Source organism: Balearica regulorum, chromosome 1, assembly GCF_011004875.1.
Source record: "Balearica regulorum gibbericeps isolate bBalReg1 chromosome 1, bBalReg1.pri, whole genome shotgun sequence".
Taxonomy (NCBI): Eukaryota; Metazoa; Chordata; class Aves; order Gruiformes; family Gruidae; genus Balearica; species Balearica regulorum.
In genome coordinates this window covers 152,144,534-152,167,357 of record NC_046184.1, presented here as the reverse complement: position 1 = coordinate 152,167,357, position 22,824 = coordinate 152,144,534, and the positions used below count along the sequence as shown (strand labels likewise).

The window sequence follows — 22,824 nt, the reverse complement described above, 5'->3', positions numbered from 1 at the left end:
CAGGGAAAAGCAAACAAACTAATATAAAACATTTGTGTTTCTAAAAATGCACAGATAAAAATACAGTATTAAGAAAGCAATGTCTGTTTATAGTAATAGCATTGAAACAAGAAAGGCAGATCCTCGAGCCATCCTGAAGAGCAAATAAACTTGTGTAGGATGTTTTGGGGAAATAGAAAGTGTAAGTGAACCAAGACAAGCATCAGTGAAAGATCATCAAGTGTAGAGTAGCTGGACTTGACTTTAGCAGCTGGTAGTAGCTAAATCCCATTTCAAATCAGTTCTAAGTAAAAATGTGTGAAGGCAGCTTGGGACCATGAAGGATTCTGCCTCAGAGCTGATTAGTCCAGAGTACACTGCAAGGAGGAGAAGGATGACATGGCAGCCATTTTGAGAAAGGAGAAGCACAGTGCTATTGCCATGCTTTCCAATAGTACTTGACACAGGATTTCAGCAAATTTCTTCATCTGGTTTCACATGAAGAAAGCATACCGTTAACAGCTTAGATACAAAAGAGCATTGAATTACAAAGTGATCAAATGGCCTGGGCTCTGTATCTCCATTACTATGCTAACATCTGACAGTGTGAACAGACAAACTTCACCTCTTTTTTTCTAGTTATCTCAAAAAAAAAAAAAAAAAAAGGGATTTCTTAAAACTCTTGTTTATAAAAACACCAGACAACATCAGAAACTACATGAAGGAGCAATTAATTTTACCCATGCAACCACAAGTCATTTGCAGTCCCTCTTTTGGCTTGGAACAGGTAAGCGGGTTATATGTATACATATATGCATCACTTCAGAGAAAACAGATCATTAACTTCCAGTGCTTTTATACAGCTGGGACTGGATTAATTCTAAGCAAGATGACTGCACTCACCTTAGACTGCCTTTAAATTCAGTGGCAAGAAACGTATTTCGGTGGCAACACAGCATTTAGGTGGGTGAACCGCTCACCCTCCTCCAACACCTCCCCTTTAACGCAGGGGTGCCCGCGCTGCATTCCCCACCGCAAACCACCCAGAGCTGGTAAGGCTGACCCGGGACCGGACGTTCCTCGCAACTCTCATCCTGACTCCCGTTACGGGGGCAAGACGCGTGGCAGTTCGCAGAAAGACCCCGCGCCTCTGAGCGCCCGTTACCAAACCCCCGTGCCGCAGGTGAAGGCTGCTGCAGGCTGCTGCCTACGCCAGGGCAGCAGCGCCCCGAGGCCAAACCACGGCCGTCTTCAGCCCGCGGGGCAACAGGGCCCTGAGCGCCCCGGGGCCCAGAGCGCAGGGCTGGCAGGGAGCGGGGCCCGGGGCTGAGCCGCAGCGTCCGCACGCGGACCCCTCCGGGCGATCACACGCACGCTGAGCGTGCGCACGCGGCTGCAAGGCCGATGTACAAACCGCCACCCCGCAGCCGCGCACGGGCCGTGCGTGAGGGCCCGCTCCTCGCGCCTTTGCACGCGTGAAAACCAACCACCCACGTTCACGCAGGCACACTTTCACAGACACAGCTACGCACGCACACGTACGTAAGCCTGCGTGCGTAGCTATCCCCGCTCGTAAGGCACCGGGGGGGGGGGGGGGGCCGCTGGAGCGCGAGGCAGCCCCGCCCCTCCCGCTCTCGCGAGATCCCTCCCACCTCCGTCGCCGGGGCGCCCGCTGCGCTGAGCTCGTGTGTCACGTGACGGCGCACGGGCGGGCCAGGTGACATCACAGGCCATATGACCGGCCGCGGCCGTCGCTAGCCTCCCGAACGCGGTGCGCCGCCGCCGCCGCCTCTCGCCGCTCGCGCCCCTTCTCCGCGCTCCCGCCGGCGCCCCCTCGCCTCCTCCCCTGCCCCCGCCATGGCTCGCGCTCAGGGCGCGCGGGGGCTGCTCGCGGCGGCCGCCCTGCTCGGTACGGAGGGGGAAGGGGGGGGGCGGGGCGACCGCGGCCTGTAGCGCCCGGCGGGGCGGCGCGGGGGGGGGGGGGGTCACCGCGGCCTGGGGCGGCCCCGGGGACGGCGGCGCTGGACGCGGCACCCGCGCGCCGGCTGTAACTGGCAACCCGCCCGCCGGCTCCCACCTGCTGTTGCCATTCCGGGCCGGGGGGTCCCGGGCCTCCTAGCGGCGGCAGCGCGACACCCAGCTGGGCCGCGGCCCGGCCGGGGCGGGGGTCAGGGCCGCCTGCGGGGGTCCCCGGCTGGTGGGAGGCGGTGGCTCTTTGGGGGGGGGGGATGGGGGTCCTCCCTCCCCGCACCGGGCCCCCCCTGACAGCTGCGGGAGGTACGGGGGGAAGGCGGCGGCTGTGCCGTGCTGGGGGAACGAACCGTGTAGCGCCCGGGAACGCTCATCTGAGCGTCTGCGCTGAACCCAGGGGCAGCGCTCCGGGAAGAACCTGGGAATGCTCCCTTGGCTCTCACGAGGCATGGAAACGCAGGAACTACCGGTGTCGTTGCTCGGAAGTAGCCCTTTCTCTGCAGGGCCTGTAGTGCTCCCTTGCTGGCTGGCTTTCATCCTGCGGTATCTTGAGTGAAATCTGAAATGTGGCTGGAATAGAGAGATATCAGTGCCTTGGTGAGAAGGTTTGTTAGTGCAGCAAGACTGTTTTATGGAGAAGCGTGTCTTCTTACTGATAACTACCTTGCTTTAGGCTTCTCGCCTTGAAAGCCGCGTCACACGCCACTGTCAAGTTTCTGAAACGTGACTTTGGCAGCAAAGGAAGCTCCTTCAGCAGCTAGCAAGAATATTTCTGTTGAGAATGGTTATCTGCCGTCATTTTGGAGATTATGACAGCCTTTGAAACTCTTTTAACTTTTCTTTGGTGGTAAATATCTGTCATTGTTAACAGTACTTCGGTTTCACTGAGCCTGAAAGATGTCACTCACAAGGGGCGCTGAGCAGTTCAGTTATCCAGCTCTTGCACGCCAGTCTAGCCAGCACAGCGACTTACAGTGCTATCAGCCTTGCTTTTTAGGGTTGGCAACTTAAGTGGCATTGAACTGGTGTTATAGTGGGAATCCTTTGTATGGCTTGTTGAATATAGCTATGGCTTAAATCAAGAATTGCTTTTGTTTGTCTTGTAATCAGCCTGCATAGTTTTTAAGTGGTACCAGAGATAGTATTCTCTGGGACCGTAGTAGTCTTACTCTGCTTTATTAGCAGTTATGAACATAATTCAGTGTGTTTAGCTTTGTCACTCTCTGGAATGTAGAATGTGTTAGGTTGTTGCAGCTGATGCAACAGACTATTTTATTTTACTACAGAGTAACTATTTACTGACAAACAGGGCTTTGTACCAACATCTAGTAGCTGTGTGTTTCCACATAACTTTATCCTACAGTCCTGGGGAAAAACTTTGTGGTGCAAATAGAGACCCCTCACTGGAGTACAGGTAGCCTCCACCATCTTCTGCGGGAGCGTGGGGCCTGGGCAGTAGTGAGGGGAGAAGAATGACTTATGAGATAATGAGAAGATATGAGCTAACTTCTTTAGATGTTTGCAGCCTTTAGTCATCTGAGTGAACACTGATGAGGATAAGGTAATGATCACAGAAGGCTGAAGGATTAGCGTGGGTGGGTCAGATGTGAAAGCTTGTTTGGCAATGCCTTGACTTTGGGACAATAGAAAATTTTTTTCCACTCCAGATTACCTCACCACACCTCGCTCACTGTTTCAGTTTTCCATCCACACTGAGCAGCAAACACTAAGCTGAATATTTCATATGCCAGCATTAAGTATTTTGTGATGAATTTCCTCACAAATATCAAATGTGTATATGGAATGAAAAAAAGATTTAGGTAATACAGTGGTAAATACAGGGAAAGGGGGGCTATGGGAAATGAAGTACTTCCCCTCAAACTTAGCTGTTGCTTTTTGAAATATAAAGGAAGATCGTGTTCAAGAGCAGATGAGCACCATGGGTTAGTTGGGTTGTGTGCCAAGCCCAATAGAACTGCTTGTGCTCTTTGAGTTCTAGAGCACCTATAGTTTTCTTCTATGCTGAAACATAGACACATCGGGGAAAACATTTCTGAAAATCTAAGTTTAGAGTCAGACATGGATTCAGTGAGTAAATAATGAAGTGTCTGAGATTTGAGGAAGGAAAAATGAGTTTGAAAAGGTAGTGTGATGCCATTTCAGAGTTATTGACACATAATCCACGTGTTTCTGTTGCACAACTCCAGTCCGAAGGGGAATTTCAAACCTTGCTGCCAGTGTAGGGATAGTTGAGAGAAACTTGGATAATAAATTCCAACCAGTGAGTAATTTGGTGTTATATTGTTTTCCTCAGTTTTGGCATTGCTAGCTGTGTGGAACTGAAACCAAATATAAAGCAGTTTTCATGAAACATAGCCACTCTTACATTGTGTGACTTTCGAAACAATTGTTTTACCAAATGCTGCCCTTAACATAGTGTTTACTTGATAGCTTCTTTGAGTGTGTTGACACAGTCTCTATGGACCTGAATTTGCGTGCTAGTCCCAAGCCTGTTGTCATGTGATAGGTTACTCAGCTTTGACTTGAGTGGCTTTTCTGACTTGTAAAGTAACTTTTTACTTGCCGAGTAACTCTGCAGGTTCCCTAACATGCCACTATTGAGAGATGCTCCTGAGGTTCCTGTTCAGACTGACTTAGAAGTTTCATTTGTGGTGTAACCTCCTACTAGATTGTTCTGTAGTGAATAGGATAATTTATAATCAGTAGCAGACAATAAACTGAAAAATTACTTCTAGGTACAGAGGAACCCTACTCGAATAAAAGATGGCTATTTTATTGAGAAGTTAAGTACTATTGTCTCTGTTAAGCCTTTCTATATCTTAAAGATAATGTACTTCTAGCACTAAGAAGGCGTGCCTCACCTTTGCTTGTTGCAGATTAACTGCAGCCATTTGTCTTTTCTCTCAAGTCAGACGTGATTATTTAGAAATTCTTTGAGAAGGCCTGATGCCATAATGGATTTCTTGGTATTTGTTCTCTTAAGCTTGGCAGGAGACTCTTTTAGGTATGCGTGTGGCAGTATTTACAACAGCTATGTGAACACTTCATTGCATTATCTTAATTCTAAATTATTGGCATGCTATTTTAAAATGTATCTTATGTTTTGGTAAATCAGGCTTCTGTGTCTTTTGTGCATCTGACTTCAAGATGAACTGGTATCCCTTTCAATCCAAGGGTAACAGTTTCATAACCTTCTCTGTCATTTGACCGTACCACTGGCTGTCAGTACAACTTTTTCTACTGTAATTCAAAGTGTGAGTGTGTTAGTGGTGCCTTGGCAGTAGAGTACAGAATTTGAAATGCAGTTCAGCTCTGTGCAGTGGGCACTTGTGTAGCCGTTCCCTCTCCGGTGCTCAGGCTTGAACACAGTAGTCCACACTTAATACATTTGGTTTTCTTGCATTAAACTTCAGTAGCTTCTGATTTTCTTACAAGGCAGAATTCAGTCTGTGTGTGTGGGAACACCAGTATGTCTTTACTTTCCTTGACGGGATGAGATCTACTCTTTCCTCGATAGGACTAGGAGAGTGGTTTACTCAGGCAGTTGGTTTATTATCTTTTTCTAATATCCTCTCCTCTGGGGAGGCTTTCTCTTCAAGTTGTCAACACAGTGCTCCTTCCTCCGAAACACTGGGGCTGCCAGCTACCTTGAAGGATGTGGGTGAGTTATGTGGTGTGATACAGCAGCACTAGCCAGAGCAAGTGCAAAATGAAGTTGTGTGAATGCTGAAAAAAGTCTGGCCACAGGACTTCAGACCTCCTGGTGGACTCATGTAATCAGCTGCTGTAGAGCTATCCCAGGACTTCCTTCCTCTAGATAGGAAACCATAAAGAGGCTTCATGTGACTAAACTTGATGCAATTGTGCAATTCTTTGTCCAAATGGCAAGTGTACAGCTTCTAAATAGCCTTTCCTTTATGATGCTTTTGTACTTTTATAAATTTGTTTATAAAGACAGAGGTTATTAATCTCCAAATTTGATTTGAGAAACAAAATGTTTACCGCCTTAATGGAAATCAACAATATCAAAAACATAATCTGAGACTGCATGAATTTGTCCCTGTTAATTGGCAAGGATACATTTTTTCTAGGGTTGAATCAGGTACTGCAGTTGCACAAGTGAAGCTGATTCTCTTTTCCCTTAAAGTACTCTCATCCATCCTTGAATTAAGCTCTGTTCCCCCTTTCCACCACTGTATTTGTGTTCAAGCATGTCCAGCAGCGGTTGAAGTGAGTCCAGCCTTGTCTTTTTCTGCTATGCTTTCCAGATAGCCAGTGTTCAGTCTTCTGACTCCATTGCTGACAGGTAAGTATAAATCATAATTTTATGAAGACCATCTTGTTTCACAGAAAGTGGTTCATACATCAAGTCTGTCAAGGGATTTTTTCTGCTTTCAGTTGCTCCCCAGAAACGTTAGGGTTGGTAAGTAGTGTGATCTTTCAAAAATATATTATTTTTTAATTTCTTGTTTTTTCTGTACTGTCTTAAGGTAGTATAAATCCTGGATCGTAAGCAAGTGATCTTGACTTGGCCTTCTGAGAAAGAACTTGTACCAGGTGTCCTTCTGGGAGTGGTGCTTACATTAGAAGACAAGTAATATGAGAGTGTAACTCATCGGGAATTTTTCCATTCTCTTCTCTGGCATAGACTTAGGAGTCTGAAGTGGTGACTAAGGTCACCACTTTGTTCACAAAATGGCACTGAGGCGACAGGATCCTTCTGAACTATCTGAGTAAATTACTGGGCACTTCTCTTCCCATGTACAAGGGAAAATAAACCTTCTTTAGATAAGAACCCGAATTTCTTATCTCTTTGGATTAATACCCCATAGATAGCAATGTTTGCTGTGTATATGCTAAGAAATCTGGGCAAAGGTGCAGGGCAACACAGCAGTACTGTAGCTTAGGAACAGAGTGATTGTGTAGTGCCAGCGTCTGTTAGCAAGCATCCCTTACCTTCAGACTACCGCCGTGCAGTAATTATGGGCTAGGCCGTAGCTGAGCAGAGTCTGATGCGTATGACCAGGCTGTGGGTGTCATACTCTGAACCGCTGTCACGGCACTTGCTGGGAGCGGTTAGCTGGGCAACGCGGCAACTGTGGTTTTCTTCCCTAACACCTCACTGTAACTGCACGCAGCCCCATCCACTAGATACCTGTATCACTTAGACTACTGATGATGTGGAATGTGTGTCCAGGTGGATTTGGATGGCTTGCTGTCCTTTCTTCCAAGAGGGAGGCAGAAAAATACTGAAGTTTTTTATTTATGCAGGAAGTACGAATATAGTAACAAAACCTAAATTATATCAAAGTAGCTTTTGTGTTTGAGATTCTTATTGTCAATGTTCCATGTTTCTAAAAATTGGAGACAAAGTAAATCATTAACTATAGTAACTGAAGTCCTCTTTGCAAGCAGACAGTGTAAACAATTGTCACTAATATATACTTGCTTTTTTAAGCACAACAACCATTAATCTTTCTCCCTTAGTAGGTTTCCATTATATGAGAGAGTAACCCAAGGGTAGCTGGGCTTGGCTAACAGGATTTCAGTTATGAAAAGGTTGAAGCCTGAAAGCATCTTTGTGTGGTCAAGAGATGGGAAATTCTGCCATTCTAAAAGCAGTATTCAGAAGGGTTCAGACTTAGATTGCTCAAATGTGGTAGATTGTCTTGTTAGCTTTGTATTTTTCAGTTTATAACAAACTTTTTGAGGTAGATTGCTTTAAGACAGATTATTATACAACCAAGAAAGTCTTAGTTCTGTTTGACTTGTTTATTGTATCTCAGAGCATTAATACACTCTGCTTGGGTTTTTGATGCAGGTATGTTAGATAAGGATGGATGCTGGATTTAATTCAAGTACCATACCTAGCTTTGCTTCAGCAGTTTTACCTTCAATCTTTTCTTGCATGAAACTATAATTTCAGAAATGAGGTATAAAGGGAGAGGTTATCTTACGATTTTCAGTTGAAAATATGCAGCTAGAATAAATGTGTAAGCAGCCTTTTTTTTGAATCTATTGGAATACAAGTGAAGCATCTGAACTAAGTGAAATTCCTTTGCTAGTATATTTTTGGTGATTGCTCTACTAGATACCCATAACATAGTATTTCCAACCAAATGAATAACGAACATTACAAAACTTTCTTTTTGCTATTGAAAAGTCAAGGAGTTGACAGTGGAAATCTGAAGTACTGCACTTGCTCTACCACAGATAGTTTTCAAATAGGGCGCTGGGGTTTATTAAGTTTATTTAAAGTCTGAAGTTAAACTGGAGGTTGTGTCGATTTTTGTGTTAAATAGCAAAGAATGATATCGTTATCAGAAGTAGAAGCAATATTTTCAACTTGCAGATATGCCGTAATAAAATTGAGCAATACTTTATGTAACTTCATTAGAAGTATTCCTAGGACAGATTGATTCAACATCAGTTTGCTTTTCTGTATTCTTGACATTTTGACTGTAGGCTCTTACTATTTGTGGTACTAGTGATGATTCATGCATTAATCACTAGTTGACACTGCAACTGCCTTCACAAGCTCAACAGCTGCTTTCTTGCCAAACCGAGCGAGCTGTTCCTCTGTCTTAAACAGGCTGGAGCAAAGAGTAGGCAGGATCTCCTTTCCTTCATTGTCTCAATTTGTTCTTCAGTGGGTTCCTGCTAATTTTTTCTTTGCCTTTATGTCCCTCACATTTCACTCTTTCATCTGCATTCCTCCAAGAGCATGGGGGCAGATGATGCTGCGGCGCAGCGCGCTCTGATCGCCATCCTTGTGCAAGTTGGCTTATTCACAATGAAACAGCCCTCTTGCCACTTCATCGAGGACAGCTCAGTGTCTCGTGCCTGATGCATCCGTCTTGTCGCTGACTCTGCAAATCCAGCTGCTGCCGAGCAATCTTAAGGAATGGGTGTTTATAGCATTTGTTCCACACTAAGGAAATCAGGATTTGTATTGTGGTATGAACTTAACCTTGCAAAAATCTAGTCGTTATACAGGTGGTATTTTTTTACTGATTGTTCATACCCCTTATTCGCTATTACTTAAACCCACTGAGTTCTTCGTTTCCAGAATCAGTCTTTCATTTGGTGCTTTCTGGTACCTCTGCATTGTCTTTTGTTGTTCTCTAAATCATCTCTAATGGGCAGGTGTGTCCCATTTTCCTTCAGGTCAGCAACATTTTAATTGTTTTTCAGTCTTTTCTTTCCCCTGTATTTCTTTTTAAAACTGATTTTTTTTTCCCTCCTTTTATTCTTTTACTGCCTATTACTTGTTTGTTTTTAGCTTTAAAATTGCCAAGTTTTTTTTTAACGGCTATCAAATGAGGGAGTCAGCAGGCACACTGAAGATTTCTGTTCTAGCATGTTTTCCATTGTAGTGTCAGTTCAAGTACACTGTTTTCTATGCTGTGCTAGAAATCTTCAAGAAAGTGTAAGCAGCTTGTTCTTGAGAAAATGAGTACTTGGGTAAAATGTAAACAAGTTCCAGATGTAAATTTAATTGAAAGCAACTTTGCAAATTGAAACTTCCATGTGGAGGAGCATAAATTATTTCTAGCACTGCACTGAACTGCAATAAGTAACATTTTCTTTCTGAATGTATGTTCCTTAGTGAACATTGAGCTGGACATAAAGTCAAAGGTAGGACAGTTTTGCTTTGAAACAATCAGTTTTCTACACTCTGTTCTTAAGCAATTTCTTTCTTCTGTCTATCTGTAGTTTCAAGTCTAGACTCTTTAAACAACTGGGTGAAGTGTATGAATTCCACTTTACCTTTTGGCCCCCTTTGGTGCTGAAGGAAGTTATATTGTTGCTAAGTGGAAGGCACAAGGGAAAATACTTGCTGGGTGCCAGAGAAACTGTTTCCAACCTGTTCCTTCAACACAAGTCCAGCTGGCAAAAGTCCATTTTTTTCTAATAATTGTCATAATTATCTTAATGCAATTGTATGCACCATAGTTTTGTAGTGAAAAGTTTTAAAATTGGGACTTTGCTTTTTTAAGACTTCTTGGGGAGGGAAGCCAGCTAATGGGTAATCCCTCAGCTGGATCTTTTTGCTGTATCAATAATTGAATGGATGAGCATGTTTGACTCTTTAAAGCTTATTTGCTTGAAATAGTGGTTTATGTCTTGCAGCTGCTTTTTTTCCAGGTTTTTTGTAAGACTGAGGTTTTTGAAAATGCAAGCCGATAAAGTGCTAGCATGAAAATGGTGCAGGTTTTTTTGCAGTGAGGTTTGCTTCAGAAGTGTATGTGGTGACAAACTGAGAATCATAAAAAGAAAATGCTCTACAAGAAAGAGCTTGGGACACCTTGGTATGATTTCAGATACAGGAACATTGTCCGGTTAACCCTTACCACGAATGAAGTATGAGATAACCAGCTTTCTGGCTGTATCCAACCTGTTGCATGTCCCCTGGGTGAAGCTTCATGGTCAGTGGATGCTGGCTGAAGCCCATGCTGCTGTTGGAAAGGATGATCCTGTGCTCCTCTCACCATGTGTTTTTACCCTTTTAAGTCAGTACTAGTGTGGTCAGTTGTAGTAGTGCTCTGAGCACTGGGGGGGCAGCAAGTTGGGGAAAAAACATGCTTTTGTCAGCCGTTCAGTCTGAGATTGGCTTAAACCGGTCAGGAAAACATAACCTCAGTCTGTGTCAAGGTCTTGGCCCCCAGCCTCCTCTCAAGTGCAGAGAGCGTGATGACAGTAAAGAGAAGTTCTCCTGGCAAGGGTGGCGTGCTCCGTCACGCTATTTTTGGCAGTCCCTCCAAAACATCTGCAGTCAATCTGAGCTTTCTAAATGCCGCATTCAGCGCATGTACAGCTGAGTGTCCTGGTACAGCGGGAATGAAGGCTGTGTGCTGTGCTGCAGGGGGAAGGCTGAGTGCTATAGCCATGCAGGATCAAATATGCTAAGTCTATTCTGGCTGAAGCCTGCGAAGTAGTTGCTGTGTAGGGTGAACACAGAGTAGCTGCCTTGAACGGTATGAGTGCTGTTTGTTGCAAGTTTTTCTTAGCCTCTGAGGACCCGACATGTTAACAGTTTTGGTTTGGGTGGCTTTGTCTTGTTATAAATGGGGTGTTAAATTTGTCCTCTGTGTGTTAGTGGTGTTGGAGCTAGTCTAGAGACTGTTAATGCCTAAGTTTCCAAACTCAACTGCTGTTTAGGATGAACAGTTGTACATATTTGTCTCTTTGGGATCAAAAAAACCCCAAACTTATGTGACACCAAGTTAACCACTTGTCATTCTTACCAGGCTTTTTACAGGCTTCCTCTTCATTTGAGGTGAAAGATACAAGTGGTAAGGTCTGCATAATCGCTGATCTGACAGTAGCCTTCTCAGTGGAATACAAAAGCAATGGGCAAAAAGAGGTAAGGGGGTATCTCACTGCTTGTCTCTAACTTGGTTTTATAAAATGTGTGCTATTTCTGCACGTGCACAGTATTTAAACTTTGAACAAATATTTAAGCATGAAAAACTGCTTCAGCAAAGATTTCCCCCTCCCAGTTATGTTGCATCAACTGTTCTTTATTACTGATGTTTCTTCTAATTAAACAGGGTTAAGGCTGCCTGAAACCACCACAGAAAATACATGTGTGAAATTTCTTTTGTGACTGAAATTCCACACCAGTCCTATTGGTAGCTACAATGGCTTTCATTGGAACTGTAAAGGCATAAAAGCTACCAGTTGTGTGTTGGTGAACTTGGTCCTACCTACGTGGACTAAATCTGAACTGAAATGGCCATTGGCATGTAGCTTCTAAATGTCCCTGAAATCTGTGATGATCTCACTTAGCAAATCTCTAACTTTCAGTGTATCTACAGACTAGTGCAGTCCTTACAAGTTGTTCCATATTAACAGCAAAAGCCTGTTAATGGAAAATTAAGAATTTTTATTTGCAAATACTCTGCTTTTCAGTTTACTTTTTTATCTCTTTACTACTGAATGGGAGTTGTGGATTATTTATAATCTCATTGCAGTTGCATGTTTTGAGGCACTCTTGTTGATTTTTTTTTTTTCCTTTAGCCATCAGTGTAATGTGAGATTAAAAAAATCTGACTACTTTGCCAGCGGTGCACTTGCTGTGTGTGATCTGAGCTGAGAGTTATATTGCATAGTCCACTTTTTCAGTGGTGCTGATGGTCTGAAATCCTCTTGATATTGGTATGCAAGTTTTGCATTCAGAGGTGACTGCTTTCATAACATGCTTTTGGCTGTTAGCTTCTTGTAAGCAGTAGGTTCAAAACTTTCCAGTAAACATTGTATTGGTCTTCAGGTACCAAGTCACTTCTCAATATGTAATAAACTCAAAGTATTATAGCTAAACTATCTAGGCTATACCATTTGCTTTTGCTCTTACTCAATTGTACTACAAGAAGCAAAGCTTAAATTCTCCCATTTTTCACAGGTCCAGTGTGCCAGATTTGATTATCCTAGTACAGAAGTACCTGCAAATTCATAATGCTACTTTGGGGGCGGGGGGGGAAGTCCAAGAGGTGCTGTGACTATATACTGTTTTGTGCTCAAATGTCAGAGAACAATATTCTTAGAAATCCAAGTGGCAGTAATATGCTACTTGCTATATACAGGTGTATAAGTAGACATAGCATATATGAATGTCGGCTGTATGTTTTATAACAGTTTCATAGGATATTTAAAAAACAGTAAGGAATAGCTGTTACATCATCCCATTTACATGTGTTTTGTTTTCTACCCCACAGTTTGCGCACTTTTTTCTTCCACAAAATGCTACAGTAGAGCCACAGAGCTCCTGTGGTAAAGGTAACACATCTCATCCAATTCTGCTATTGGGTTTTGGAACAGGCCATTCATTAAGCCTGAATTTCTCAGAATATGCAGACAAGTACCAAGTTGAAGAGCTAGTTTTCCGCTACAATCTGTCAGATGCAACTTTATTCCATAATTCAACTGCAGGTAAAACAAAAACTTCCTGTTCTCATTGTGTAACCGTTCCAGATGTAATACTGATTTGTTTCTGCAAATACTGTTACATACTAATGCCATGTAATCTTTTCTTTTAACAGATGTGAAAAGAGTATCTCAGAAAAACATTATTCAGGCATCTTTGGGCACACAATACAGATGCATCAACTCCAAGCACATCAATATGAAGAATGTGAACATTACTTTTAGCAATGTTACTTTGGAAGCCTATCTCACAAATGGCACTTTCAGTATGAACAGTAGGTATCTTGTAGCAGAAAATGTACTTGGTGAGCTAGTATTTCCAATAATAGATTATTTCTTTAAGTCCTGACTCATCATATTTAGGCAGGTACAAACTGGATCTAAAGCTCAGATAGCAGCATCTTTTGAAATGTTTTAGAGAACGTTCCTTCTGTTCGTGAGTACTTATGGGTGTAAACACATGCTGCAGTAGGCCAACTGGGCTCATGACCAAAATCCTAGTTTAAGAAGTATCTGATAACTTCCAAGTACTATTCCTCTATCAAAGTAGTTTGAACTATTACTGTGTGCTCTCAGGAAAATTAGTGATACAATGGCAGACGATAGAGAACTGGTCTGTAGGGAGCAGATATGTACATCTTCCTACGGGAGGCCTTACAAGCTATTACAGTGATGTTCTTTCTCTGTCAGACTCAATTGCAAAATGACTTTTTGTTCTGATTGCTTGTATTGAAAAACATTTTGGAATTTCACTGCTATAATGATTAGAAGACAAACCACTTCATTGTGTGTTCATGTCTTTTGTGGCAATGCTTCAGTTTACATGGCCCTTGGTGTTTGATCACCCCTGGTATCTTAGGGTGATCTTTGCCTTACTTTTGGGGAAAGTAAGAAGTCTGATCTTCTCTGGGAAATGTAGAACTTTTTTCTTTCTTATGCTGTTAATCCCATCTATGCACCTGTTGAAACGAATCTTAAAAACTAGGGTAGTCAGTGCTGGCATGTGATGGATACATTGAACAGGTGCCTTCTACAGGAGTATCTATACGTTGTCCTTGAAAAATACCTTGCCTGATGCATGATAATACTGGAGTTGACTTCTTTTATGGCCACCTCACATGACTAGCTCAGATTTCAGTCTGTATCATTCTCTTGATCAGTCTTTTCCATTCAGTGAGCTAGTTTGCAGCAAAGATGTTGACCTACATTTGTAATTAAAAAAACCCCCTGATTTCTATTACTCCAGTCTTCAGAACTGTCTCATTTTTTAAAATATAATATCTTGATCCAGTTACTATACTCGATAAGTATAAGTGATCACTTATCAGCAGGTTTGAACATAAGCCATGGTATTGGAAAAGCTATTTTTTAACTTCTATACAACTTCAGTAAATCTTCCTACTGTGTAATAATTTTCCTTTTAACACTACCTATTGTCTGTTCTTACATAGTCCTTTGGTTAAAAAAAAAAATCAATATTGCATTTTTTCAGGAGGGTGTTCCTCATGCAACACAAGTTTGTCAGCATTTCCTTTCTTTTCTATTCCTAATTACTTTTCTTTTTTTTAGATCAATATGAAAACTTTAATTTGCTAGGATCACTTCCTCAGAGTTGCTTTTCTCCATCCTGTGGTATCACTGCCTTGATTTATTTGGGTTTTTGTCAGTTTTCCACATTCCTATTATCCATACTGCTGTGCTCAGTTTTTTCTTTAAATTATCATCCCTAAGTTTTTGTTACTGTCTCGGGACTGCACCCAGATGTTTTTTTATTCCTACTGCACAATGAGCTATCTCTTTTTCTTAATTATTCAGATGGTTAAATAATTCCCACTTTTTTAATCTTGACCCTGAAATCACCTTGTTCTGTCAGCTAGTTATTGATAAACTTTAGATCTGGAATTCTCCCTTAACTTTTTTTTTCCCCTGCAACTCCTTCATTAGTTGATATTTCTGCTGCTGATCAGGGTGAGACTCACTGAAGGGAAGAGGAGTCAGTATTCTGTGCATCACTAGTAACAGTAACTTCTGTCAGCATACCTAGAAGTTAGTGACTGAGGTTATGGCAGTGATTATCTGCAGCTCTGAAGAAAAGGAGGCTTTGATTTTATCTGTTGGCAGTTTTGTCATCTGCTGTCCTATAGCTGTCAGACATAAGAATTTGTTTCATCTTCACATCTGCCTTGAAGAGTTACTAAGAGCTATGCTGTAAATCATTCAGTAAAAATACTGTATCAAGACTTCACCTAGGACAAACTTCCACTGGAAGTGATTTGGTTGTTTCCATCTCTAACTTGAGTGAGAGGCTGTATGTGTTGGGGTCTTGCAGATGGAGGGAAGTTCTCCACTGAAGTACTAAGTAAAGCTGCTGTTTGGTTTATTGGTTAGGAAATTAACACTTTTGGGGACCTGACTAGTATCTATTAAGTCTACAAAAGATAAAGTCACTCCTCCATTCATCCAGCTTCCCTTTACTCTTTGACTTTTCGGAAATGGAGTTGAAGTAGGAAAGCATGCTATGTTGGAGTCTGTGTGACTTCAGAAGGTGTGATTAGAGTTCCTGTTTTTTGAGCCATAATCAAAATTTAAGTTGCTGTTTAAGTTCAGAGGCTATTTTTTAAGATATCTAGCATCTGCAAGGTATGTATGGATTAAATTTTAGAAGTAGGCCCTTTGAGTCAAAATGGACTGCTGCTGCAGTTGTTGTCCTTATAAAGTTGCAAGTTGTTATCCCTGACACGTGGAGCTGACCTTGGCTTGAAACATGGAAGCCTCTACTACAGTAATGTCTCTGTTGTGACATTTGGTTTTGGCTTAGATGTTCAATGCAGGAACCTTCTTGGCTCCCACATCAAGTTAAGATCTTGCTGCCAGGTGTTTCTGAGTACTCTGGCAAATAAATCAGAGTCACTGTGCTTTCTCTCCTTTTGCCTTGGAAGTTGCTGGATGAAAAGAGGAGGCAGGCTTACACATTTCCCTCCCCCTTGTGCCCCCGGTGGTGGCTGGCTACTAATGCAGGACTAAAGGCAGGATGGACATGAGAGGATATAGCAGAACTTTTGCCATCAGAAGCAGTGCTTAGAATCCCTTTGTTAAGGATAGAAGAGCAACAGGAAGTCCAGTAGTATCTTAATGTTACTGTGGGTATTGCCAAAATAATGACAAGGGGGCCTCACAATGTGGTAGTGTAACTGAGGGAGAGAGGGGAAGGAGAACACCATGTCTCCTGGGAGACCACTTCTAACAGCAGGCAGGAGAACTGTTCCTCTGCTTCTAGCATGTGAGCGCCCAGAGTGTTTGAGGGTTAATCATCTCTGTGAACACACGGCAGGAACACTGGCTCTGTCAGCATAGCACCACCTCACTTATCCTGACTTGATGTGAAGTGAAATGACATACATGAATAAAAGCAGATGCCGTCACGGTGAACTTCTGTAAATAACAGCAGAGGTGTCATTTTCACATGCCAGGCCTTGAAAGTGTCTCAAACTTTGCAGCAAGTATTTAGGTAATGCTTTACCATCATGTTTCTCAGCTTTTATTATCTCCTGTTAGGAAAAGCTACTTGAAATTGTGTTGTCCTTCCCCTTGAGGATTAAAAGGGCAGAGCATCCCACAGCTTCATTTTGTTTGGTAATGACTGTTTTCCTTTCTCTGCAGAGACAGAATGTGCTGAAGATATGGTCTCCACTACTGCTGTAGTGCCTACGACTCCTAAACAGACTACTAGCCAGGTTCCAACAACGAGCCCAACACCAAGTGCATTGCCCTCAAATCCTGCAGTTGGAAAATACAATGTGACTGGTCCAAATGGAACCTGTGTCCTTGCCTACATGGGGTTACAGCTTAATATCACCTATCTAAAAAAAGATGAAAAGGTTAAATTTTTTTTCTTTCTTCAGAATCCTCCTTTGGGGAGAACTTGGTAAATTATCATATGCTAACTTTAACTTTGTTTCTTTAAAAATCCAAGTTCTTTGTAGTGTTCATCCATGATTGTCCTTGATTTGAGTTGCTTAACTTGGACTAGACTAGGGACAATTCCAACAGATCTACTGATAGTGGTCATTAAAGATTTTTCCATTCAGTAAGAGTACTAAACTTGTCTGTCAGATCCAGTAAGTGTATCGGGCCATTCCACAGAAGTAGTAAAAATCATCAAGATATGAGTAGGGAGAATCCTATTATCAAAGATGCCATCTAAATAAGATTGTTAAACTGTTAAATAAAATACAGGAATTTGGCCTGAGGCACCTGAATGAAAACAGTGAATGACAATTAGAAGGGAAAATTATTACTGCTGTAAAACTGGATAGGCTTGTGACTTAGTTAACTTCCAGCCAGTACAAATGAGGCTTAGGTTTGACTTTAATGCTTAAGAGCTACTTAATGGCTGATTTTAACAGAAAAAATCCTGCGCAGTTTATGTAAGATCAAGCCCTGGCATAAGGTTCTTTCCCTCCATCGTTGATGCAAAGCCCAGCTTGCCAGCCCCGTGGACAAACCCGTTACCTGCCAACTGGTAAGGCAAAGCTGTGAGCTTTTGTGTGAGTCCCACCAAAGGGACTGCTGGAGGGCCTCAGTAGGAAACAGTGACCAAGGGCGAGCAAACCTTGATGTTCAGTAGAGCTTTGTTAGAAGGACCTTTGATCACAAGCTGCTTTTTCCTATCCTGTGGTGGGTATCTGAGGTAACGAGGGCAAGTGCAGGCAAACAAATTACGGCTGCTTTTGTTGAGCTTAACTTGGATCTCAGTGATAAAGGACCTGATGTGAGGAGGGTGGTATCTGTATGGGATTTAGCTGCTTAATGCTGTATGTGGTGCTGGTGCAAAGGAATCTATTGCATTTATTTATTATAAGTGAGAGGTAAAATCATGAGCTCTGATAGCTGGTGTGTGGCTGTACTGTAGCTGGTTATGATGGACTATGTTTTAGCCACCTTAATTGTGTGAAATTCCCTAAGCTGTGCCCTGCAGCATGGCATTCTAGCTCTGCTGGAACAGCCGATTTCTAGTGTAACAACCAGCGAGGAGCTGGCAAATAGGTTTTCCAAAGTCACATGAGGGTCAACTAAGAGCTACTGACGGTTTCTGTTGGATGGTTCGGTAAGTGCATTTAGCCTGCAGCCTTCTCCAGGTACAGGACAGTATAAAATCATGTACCATGGGCAAAGCTAAAGCATTTTAAACTGAAATGATGTGCAAGATGATCATGCTTACAGGCAGTTCCCTTGTGTGGTGGGTTGACCCTGGTTGGGGGCCAAGTGCCCACCAGAGCTGCTTCTTCATCCTCAGGGAGAGGACTTCTCTTATCATTCCCCTGCTCCAGCATGGAGTCCCTCTCACGGGAGACAGTCCTTCACGACCTTCTCCAATGTGAGTCTCTCCCACGGGGTCACAAGTCCTTCACGAACTGCTCCAGCGTGGGTCTCCTCCACGGGGTGCAGACCTTCAGGAGCAAACTGCTCCAGCGTGGGTCCCCCACGGGGTCACAAGTCCTGCCAGCAAACCTGCTCTGGTGTGGGCTCCTCTCTCCACGGGGCCACAGGTCCTGCCAGGAGCTTGCTCCAGCCTGGGCTTCCCACAGGCCACAGCCTCCTTCAGGTGCCTCCACCTGCTCCGGCGTGGGGTCCTCCATGGGCTGCAGGTGGAATCTCTACACCCCCTCATCCTCCCTCCATGGGCTGCAGGGGGACAGCCTGCCTCACCATGGTCTTCACCATGGGCTGCAGGGAGATCTCTGCTCTGGCACCTGGAGCACCTCCTGCCCCTCCTTCTGCACTGACCTGGGTGTCTGCAGAGTTTCTCACATCTTCTCACTCCTCTCTCCAGCTGCAAAAGCTCTCCCTAACTGTTTTTCTCCTTCTTAAATATGTTATCACAGAGGCACTGATTGGCTTGGCCTTGGCCAGTGGCAGGTCCGTCTTGGAGCCGGCTGGCATTGGCTCTATCAGACACGGGAAGCTTCTGGCAGCTTCTCACAGAAGCCACCCCTGTAGACCCCCCCCCCGCTACCAAAACCTTGCCACGCAAACCCAACACACCTTGATTCTACCCAAGCAGTATTTTATAGCTTGTTGCCCCTTTGTAGTGGTGGTTACTGATGTTTTTCCGTATGCTGCTAGGACCAAAGAAGCTTAGTGTGGGGAAAGCAGCAGGTTATTGGCCGCAGCCAGTAAGGGCTGCAGAAAGCTTCGTTGGGCCTGCAAAGATGCCCTTTGTTCTCTGTACCAGCCTGGTAACTGAGGTCTTACACCAGCCTGTAACTTGCACATATATGTGCCCAGTTGTCTGTAAAACGTGTGGGCAAACACAGTATTGTATGCATGAGTACAAGCTAGCAGTCGACTGAACATACGGTGATGTCTTTTCCAGTGTCATAATCGATCCTCTTATCTTGTAGATGGGATTGGATTTGCTGAATTTCATACCACATAATACAACTTCTTCTGGGACATGTGACAATACATCTGCCATCTTGAATCTGACTTTTGAGAAGACAAGAGTTATCTTCCGCTTTGCATTGGTGAGAATCTCTAGACAAAGTGTGTAGGGTCTGCAGGACTTCTCATGGGAAAACTAACCGGGGCAAGTACAAAAGACAAAAGATGCAACTAGTGGCAAGGGGAGTAAATAATTCCTTTGGTTTTAATACTAGGATTTACAGTGTTTAATACTTAGTAACGGTTGTGAGGAAAGAATATATGCATGTATATATAGACAGACATTATTTTGTTTGGAATGGGAATTTCTTTTAAGATTATATTGCCTACTCTCTAAAGCTTCTTGCCCAAACTGGGAACGGTTCTCCTGTAGCAGAGGAATAGCCAGTGACAAATGGGCATCTCATCTATTTGCACAAGTCTGGAACTAGTCTTAAGTCCTCATTAATATTCTGTGTACAGCCCAAGAGTCATGTGTGCTTGTCTCAGGGACTCCTGTGATGGTTGGAAATTCTGTTTCCTGCAGTCCTGCACCAGTGCTGTATTAGAGTTGTGTACCCTTGAGGGCTGAATCCACCGTGTGTGTTGGATTCATGCCGCTTTTAATACTCGCGTGGTTGATCAAATGCGATCACTAGACCTGTTGCTATTAAATGACTCTCCACATTTCCATGGGGTACTGAGTTGCTTTAAGGCTATTATCTGTAGTGCAGGTGAGATTGTTGCACCAGCCTGAGTGGGACTATACCTTTAAAGCCAGCAGTCTGAGGGGTGACAGTCCCCCTTTCTCTACCCTTCTTCCCTACTCCAGAGTAAGTTTCTGGAAGGTGCATACCTTCTGTATGTACTTTTGTCTCTAAAAGTGCAACTAAGCCCGCCCTTTGGATGCTAATCCCAGTTGTGGAATACCCTTTGAAAAACCTTTCTCAAAATGCATGTAGAATTGAACAGGAATGTTAACAGCTTATGTTGTACATTTTTAGCTTAAATGACAACTACTGGTTTGTTTTTGGTTTTGTTTTTTTTTTTTAAAGAATGCAAGTACTGAAAAATTCTTCCTGCAAGGTGTGAATGTAAGCACAACTCTGCCTTCTGAAGCAAAAGGTAGGGACTAGTCTACTTTCAGTCAGTACTACTATAAATGTTAAGGGTTGCTTGCATTAAATAACGTATTAGAAATGTTGGGGGTGAAGGCATTGAATTTAAGCTCTATGAGCTTACAGCTCTTCAGGATTCTGTAATAAGACTTTCTCTTACACAGTTCCAAAGTTTGAAGCATCGAACAACAGCATGAGTGAGCTGAGAGCTACAGTAGGGAACTCATACAAGTGCAGTGCAGAGGAGAATCTCCAGGTCACAGACAAAGCCCTTGTCAATATATTTAATGTTCAGATCCAGGTTTTCAAGATTGATGGAGACAAATTTGGGGCAGGTAAGAGGTTTATATTTGGGGGGGAACCTAAGATTTGTGAAGTGCACTTTTATATAAAACATATAATACTCTGCAGTCAAATGTCAGCTTGTGGGCACCATACTTAGTCTCTGCATGGCCCTGTTACAGATGTTGTGGGGTGTAGTGTGAGAAGTGTGTAAAAAGCTTTGAAATACCTCAGATCTGTTCCTTGTGGTACAGGGAAGAGTGTTAACTTTCCCTCCTAACCATGTGCAGACAGTTAGTAGGAAAGGGACAAAGTTCTGGGATGTTCCTGACTTTCTTAGTTAATGCTGTCTTTTGTGACTGTGGTTAAAGCAAAACGGCTAGGGGAGGTGCTGTGTGGATAGATTTACAATGGCTAAGCTTGTGTGTGACAGTAACAGCTCTTGAGAAGGAAATAGATGTTATACATCTGTATATTGTGCATATGACTACTACTAGAAAGCCTTCATCCTGAGTGATCACAGTTAGTGGACCTGGCTTGCTTTTGGTTGTTGGCAAGCTAAGCTAGAAGTTCACCTGAGCCAGTTTTATATTTGTGCTGAGAGCAGAAGCTTGAAGTGCTGGATGTAGCCACCTGTTGTGTGCTAGTACCTGACACGAATTTCTTTCTCTCCCCTCAGTGGAAGAATGTCAACTGGATGAAAATAACATGCTGATCCCTATAATAGTTGGTGCAGCCCTTGCTGGTCTTGTTCTAATTGTCCTGATTGCTTACTTGATTGGCAGAAAGAGGAGCCATGCTGGATATCAAACAATTTAATGACTTGCACTAAAACCCAGTGTAGATGAAAAGCGATTGCAGGAAGCTGGGAAAAAACCCACACACACTTCCCCTGAGCTAAGATTGATATTGTAAGGGAACACCTTTTCTTGCAAATTGCTGCTTCTTAAAGTCTGCTTTATTAAATGTGAAATCATCTTGCAGCGTTAAACTATGCACAAAAATAACTTCTGAAAATTCTGGTGTTTAATTTTGCTAACTAGTTTAAATATTTACCTACCTAGAAACAAGCTAAATGTTTTTAAGGGTGCTTGTTTGGAATTGGCACAAGGTAATGTCAGCTTCCAAAGAGGGATGTTGCTAATTCACACTGACTCAATTTCAGAACTCTTAACAAAGGGAAAAGGTTTGTTCTTCATACTTCTGCCATCCAGCAATGATGTTAATTATACTGATGATGCATTTAAGGAAACTTAGTAACAACTGACAAAATTGAAATTTCAAACCTAAACTCCACCTTGTCTCTTAGGTGTGTATTTTTTACTAAGCTTTAAACTCAATGCCTGGCATATGCAGGGTGTGAACAACGCAATACTCAAACCTTACAGGAACTCTTTATGATTGGACAACTCCCCTGTTTGATATTTTTGATGCTCTGCCAGCTTGTTAGGAGCTGGTACTTTTTTAAAATGGGTGTTATTTTTATTTACGTTTTTTTGTAAAGTGATTTCAGTTTCTTCTGTTGGAAGGTCCAGAGAGATCCTGTTACTGCACATGTGTACAATATAGATCTCAATCTGCTGATTCTCTTGCTTTAAACTTGGCTGGGGGGTTGTACACTTTAAGGATCAGTTCTTATGTATGCATTGCCTGTAACAATGCTAATAAAGACACTTTTTTTCTGTATATCTTAGTGTTGCTGTTCACTCTTAAAAACATTTGACCATTTGGTAAGTGCTGAAGTCTTGGTTTGGCTCTAGTTTGGAAGCTTTAAAAACTCCTCACTAAGGATTGATGTTAAATGTTTAAGGTTTTTTTTTCTCTCTGTGGCACAGAGGTGAGGCTTAACTGTGTATGTTTTGGACTTTGTGCTTGGAAATAAGCAAAGCTTCTGCATATCAGTAACCTGAGATCTGGAGAAGATAAGTTAAATTGCTGCTTGCTGAGAAATGTCAGTATATTGGTCTGCCCTGCTAAGTGTTGCTTTCTGAAAGTGCTGCTAAAATACTTGGTAAATGACATTTTATGTTTTATTTTGAAGTTGGATTCTTACCACAGAGTAGGAAATGCATGTCTGCTGAGGTCTATGTGTGTTGTAATGTGC

The 22,824-nt window shown here is 42.9% G+C and overlaps 1 protein-coding gene across 1 annotated transcript; it reads left to right on the top strand.

Moving 5' to 3' along the window:
• Positions 1-1,690: 1,690 nt before the first annotated feature.
• LAMP1 (lysosomal associated membrane protein 1) lies at positions 1,691-22,406 on the top strand. The gene is made up of 9 exons (XM_075739630.1): positions 1,691-1,888; positions 11,223-11,338; positions 12,690-12,903; positions 13,014-13,172; positions 16,558-16,775; positions 19,302-19,424; positions 20,376-20,445; positions 20,603-20,773; positions 21,400-22,406. Exons 1-9 carry the CDS (start codon positions 1,837-1,839, stop codon positions 21,537-21,539), a joined length of 1,263 nt encoding a protein of 420 aa, XP_075595745.1. The 5' UTR covers positions 1,691-1,836; the 3' UTR covers positions 21,540-22,406.
• Positions 22,407-22,824: the final 418 nt, after the last annotated feature.

Bases quoted from the DNA above. Each gene is read 5' to 3' on its own strand.
- LAMP1 (XM_075739630.1), top strand. From the start codon at position 1,837: ATGGCTCGCGCTCAGGGCGCGCGGGGGCTGCTCGCGGCGGCCGCCCTG. The intron at 13,173-16,557 runs GTAGGTATCTTG...CTTTCTCTGCAG, and splicing joins TGGCACTTTCAGTATGAACA to AGACAGAATGTGCTGAAGAT. The intron at 20,774-21,399 runs GTAAGAGGTTTA...CTCTCCCCTCAG, and splicing joins TGGAGACAAATTTGGGGCAG to TGGAAGAATGTCAACTGGAT.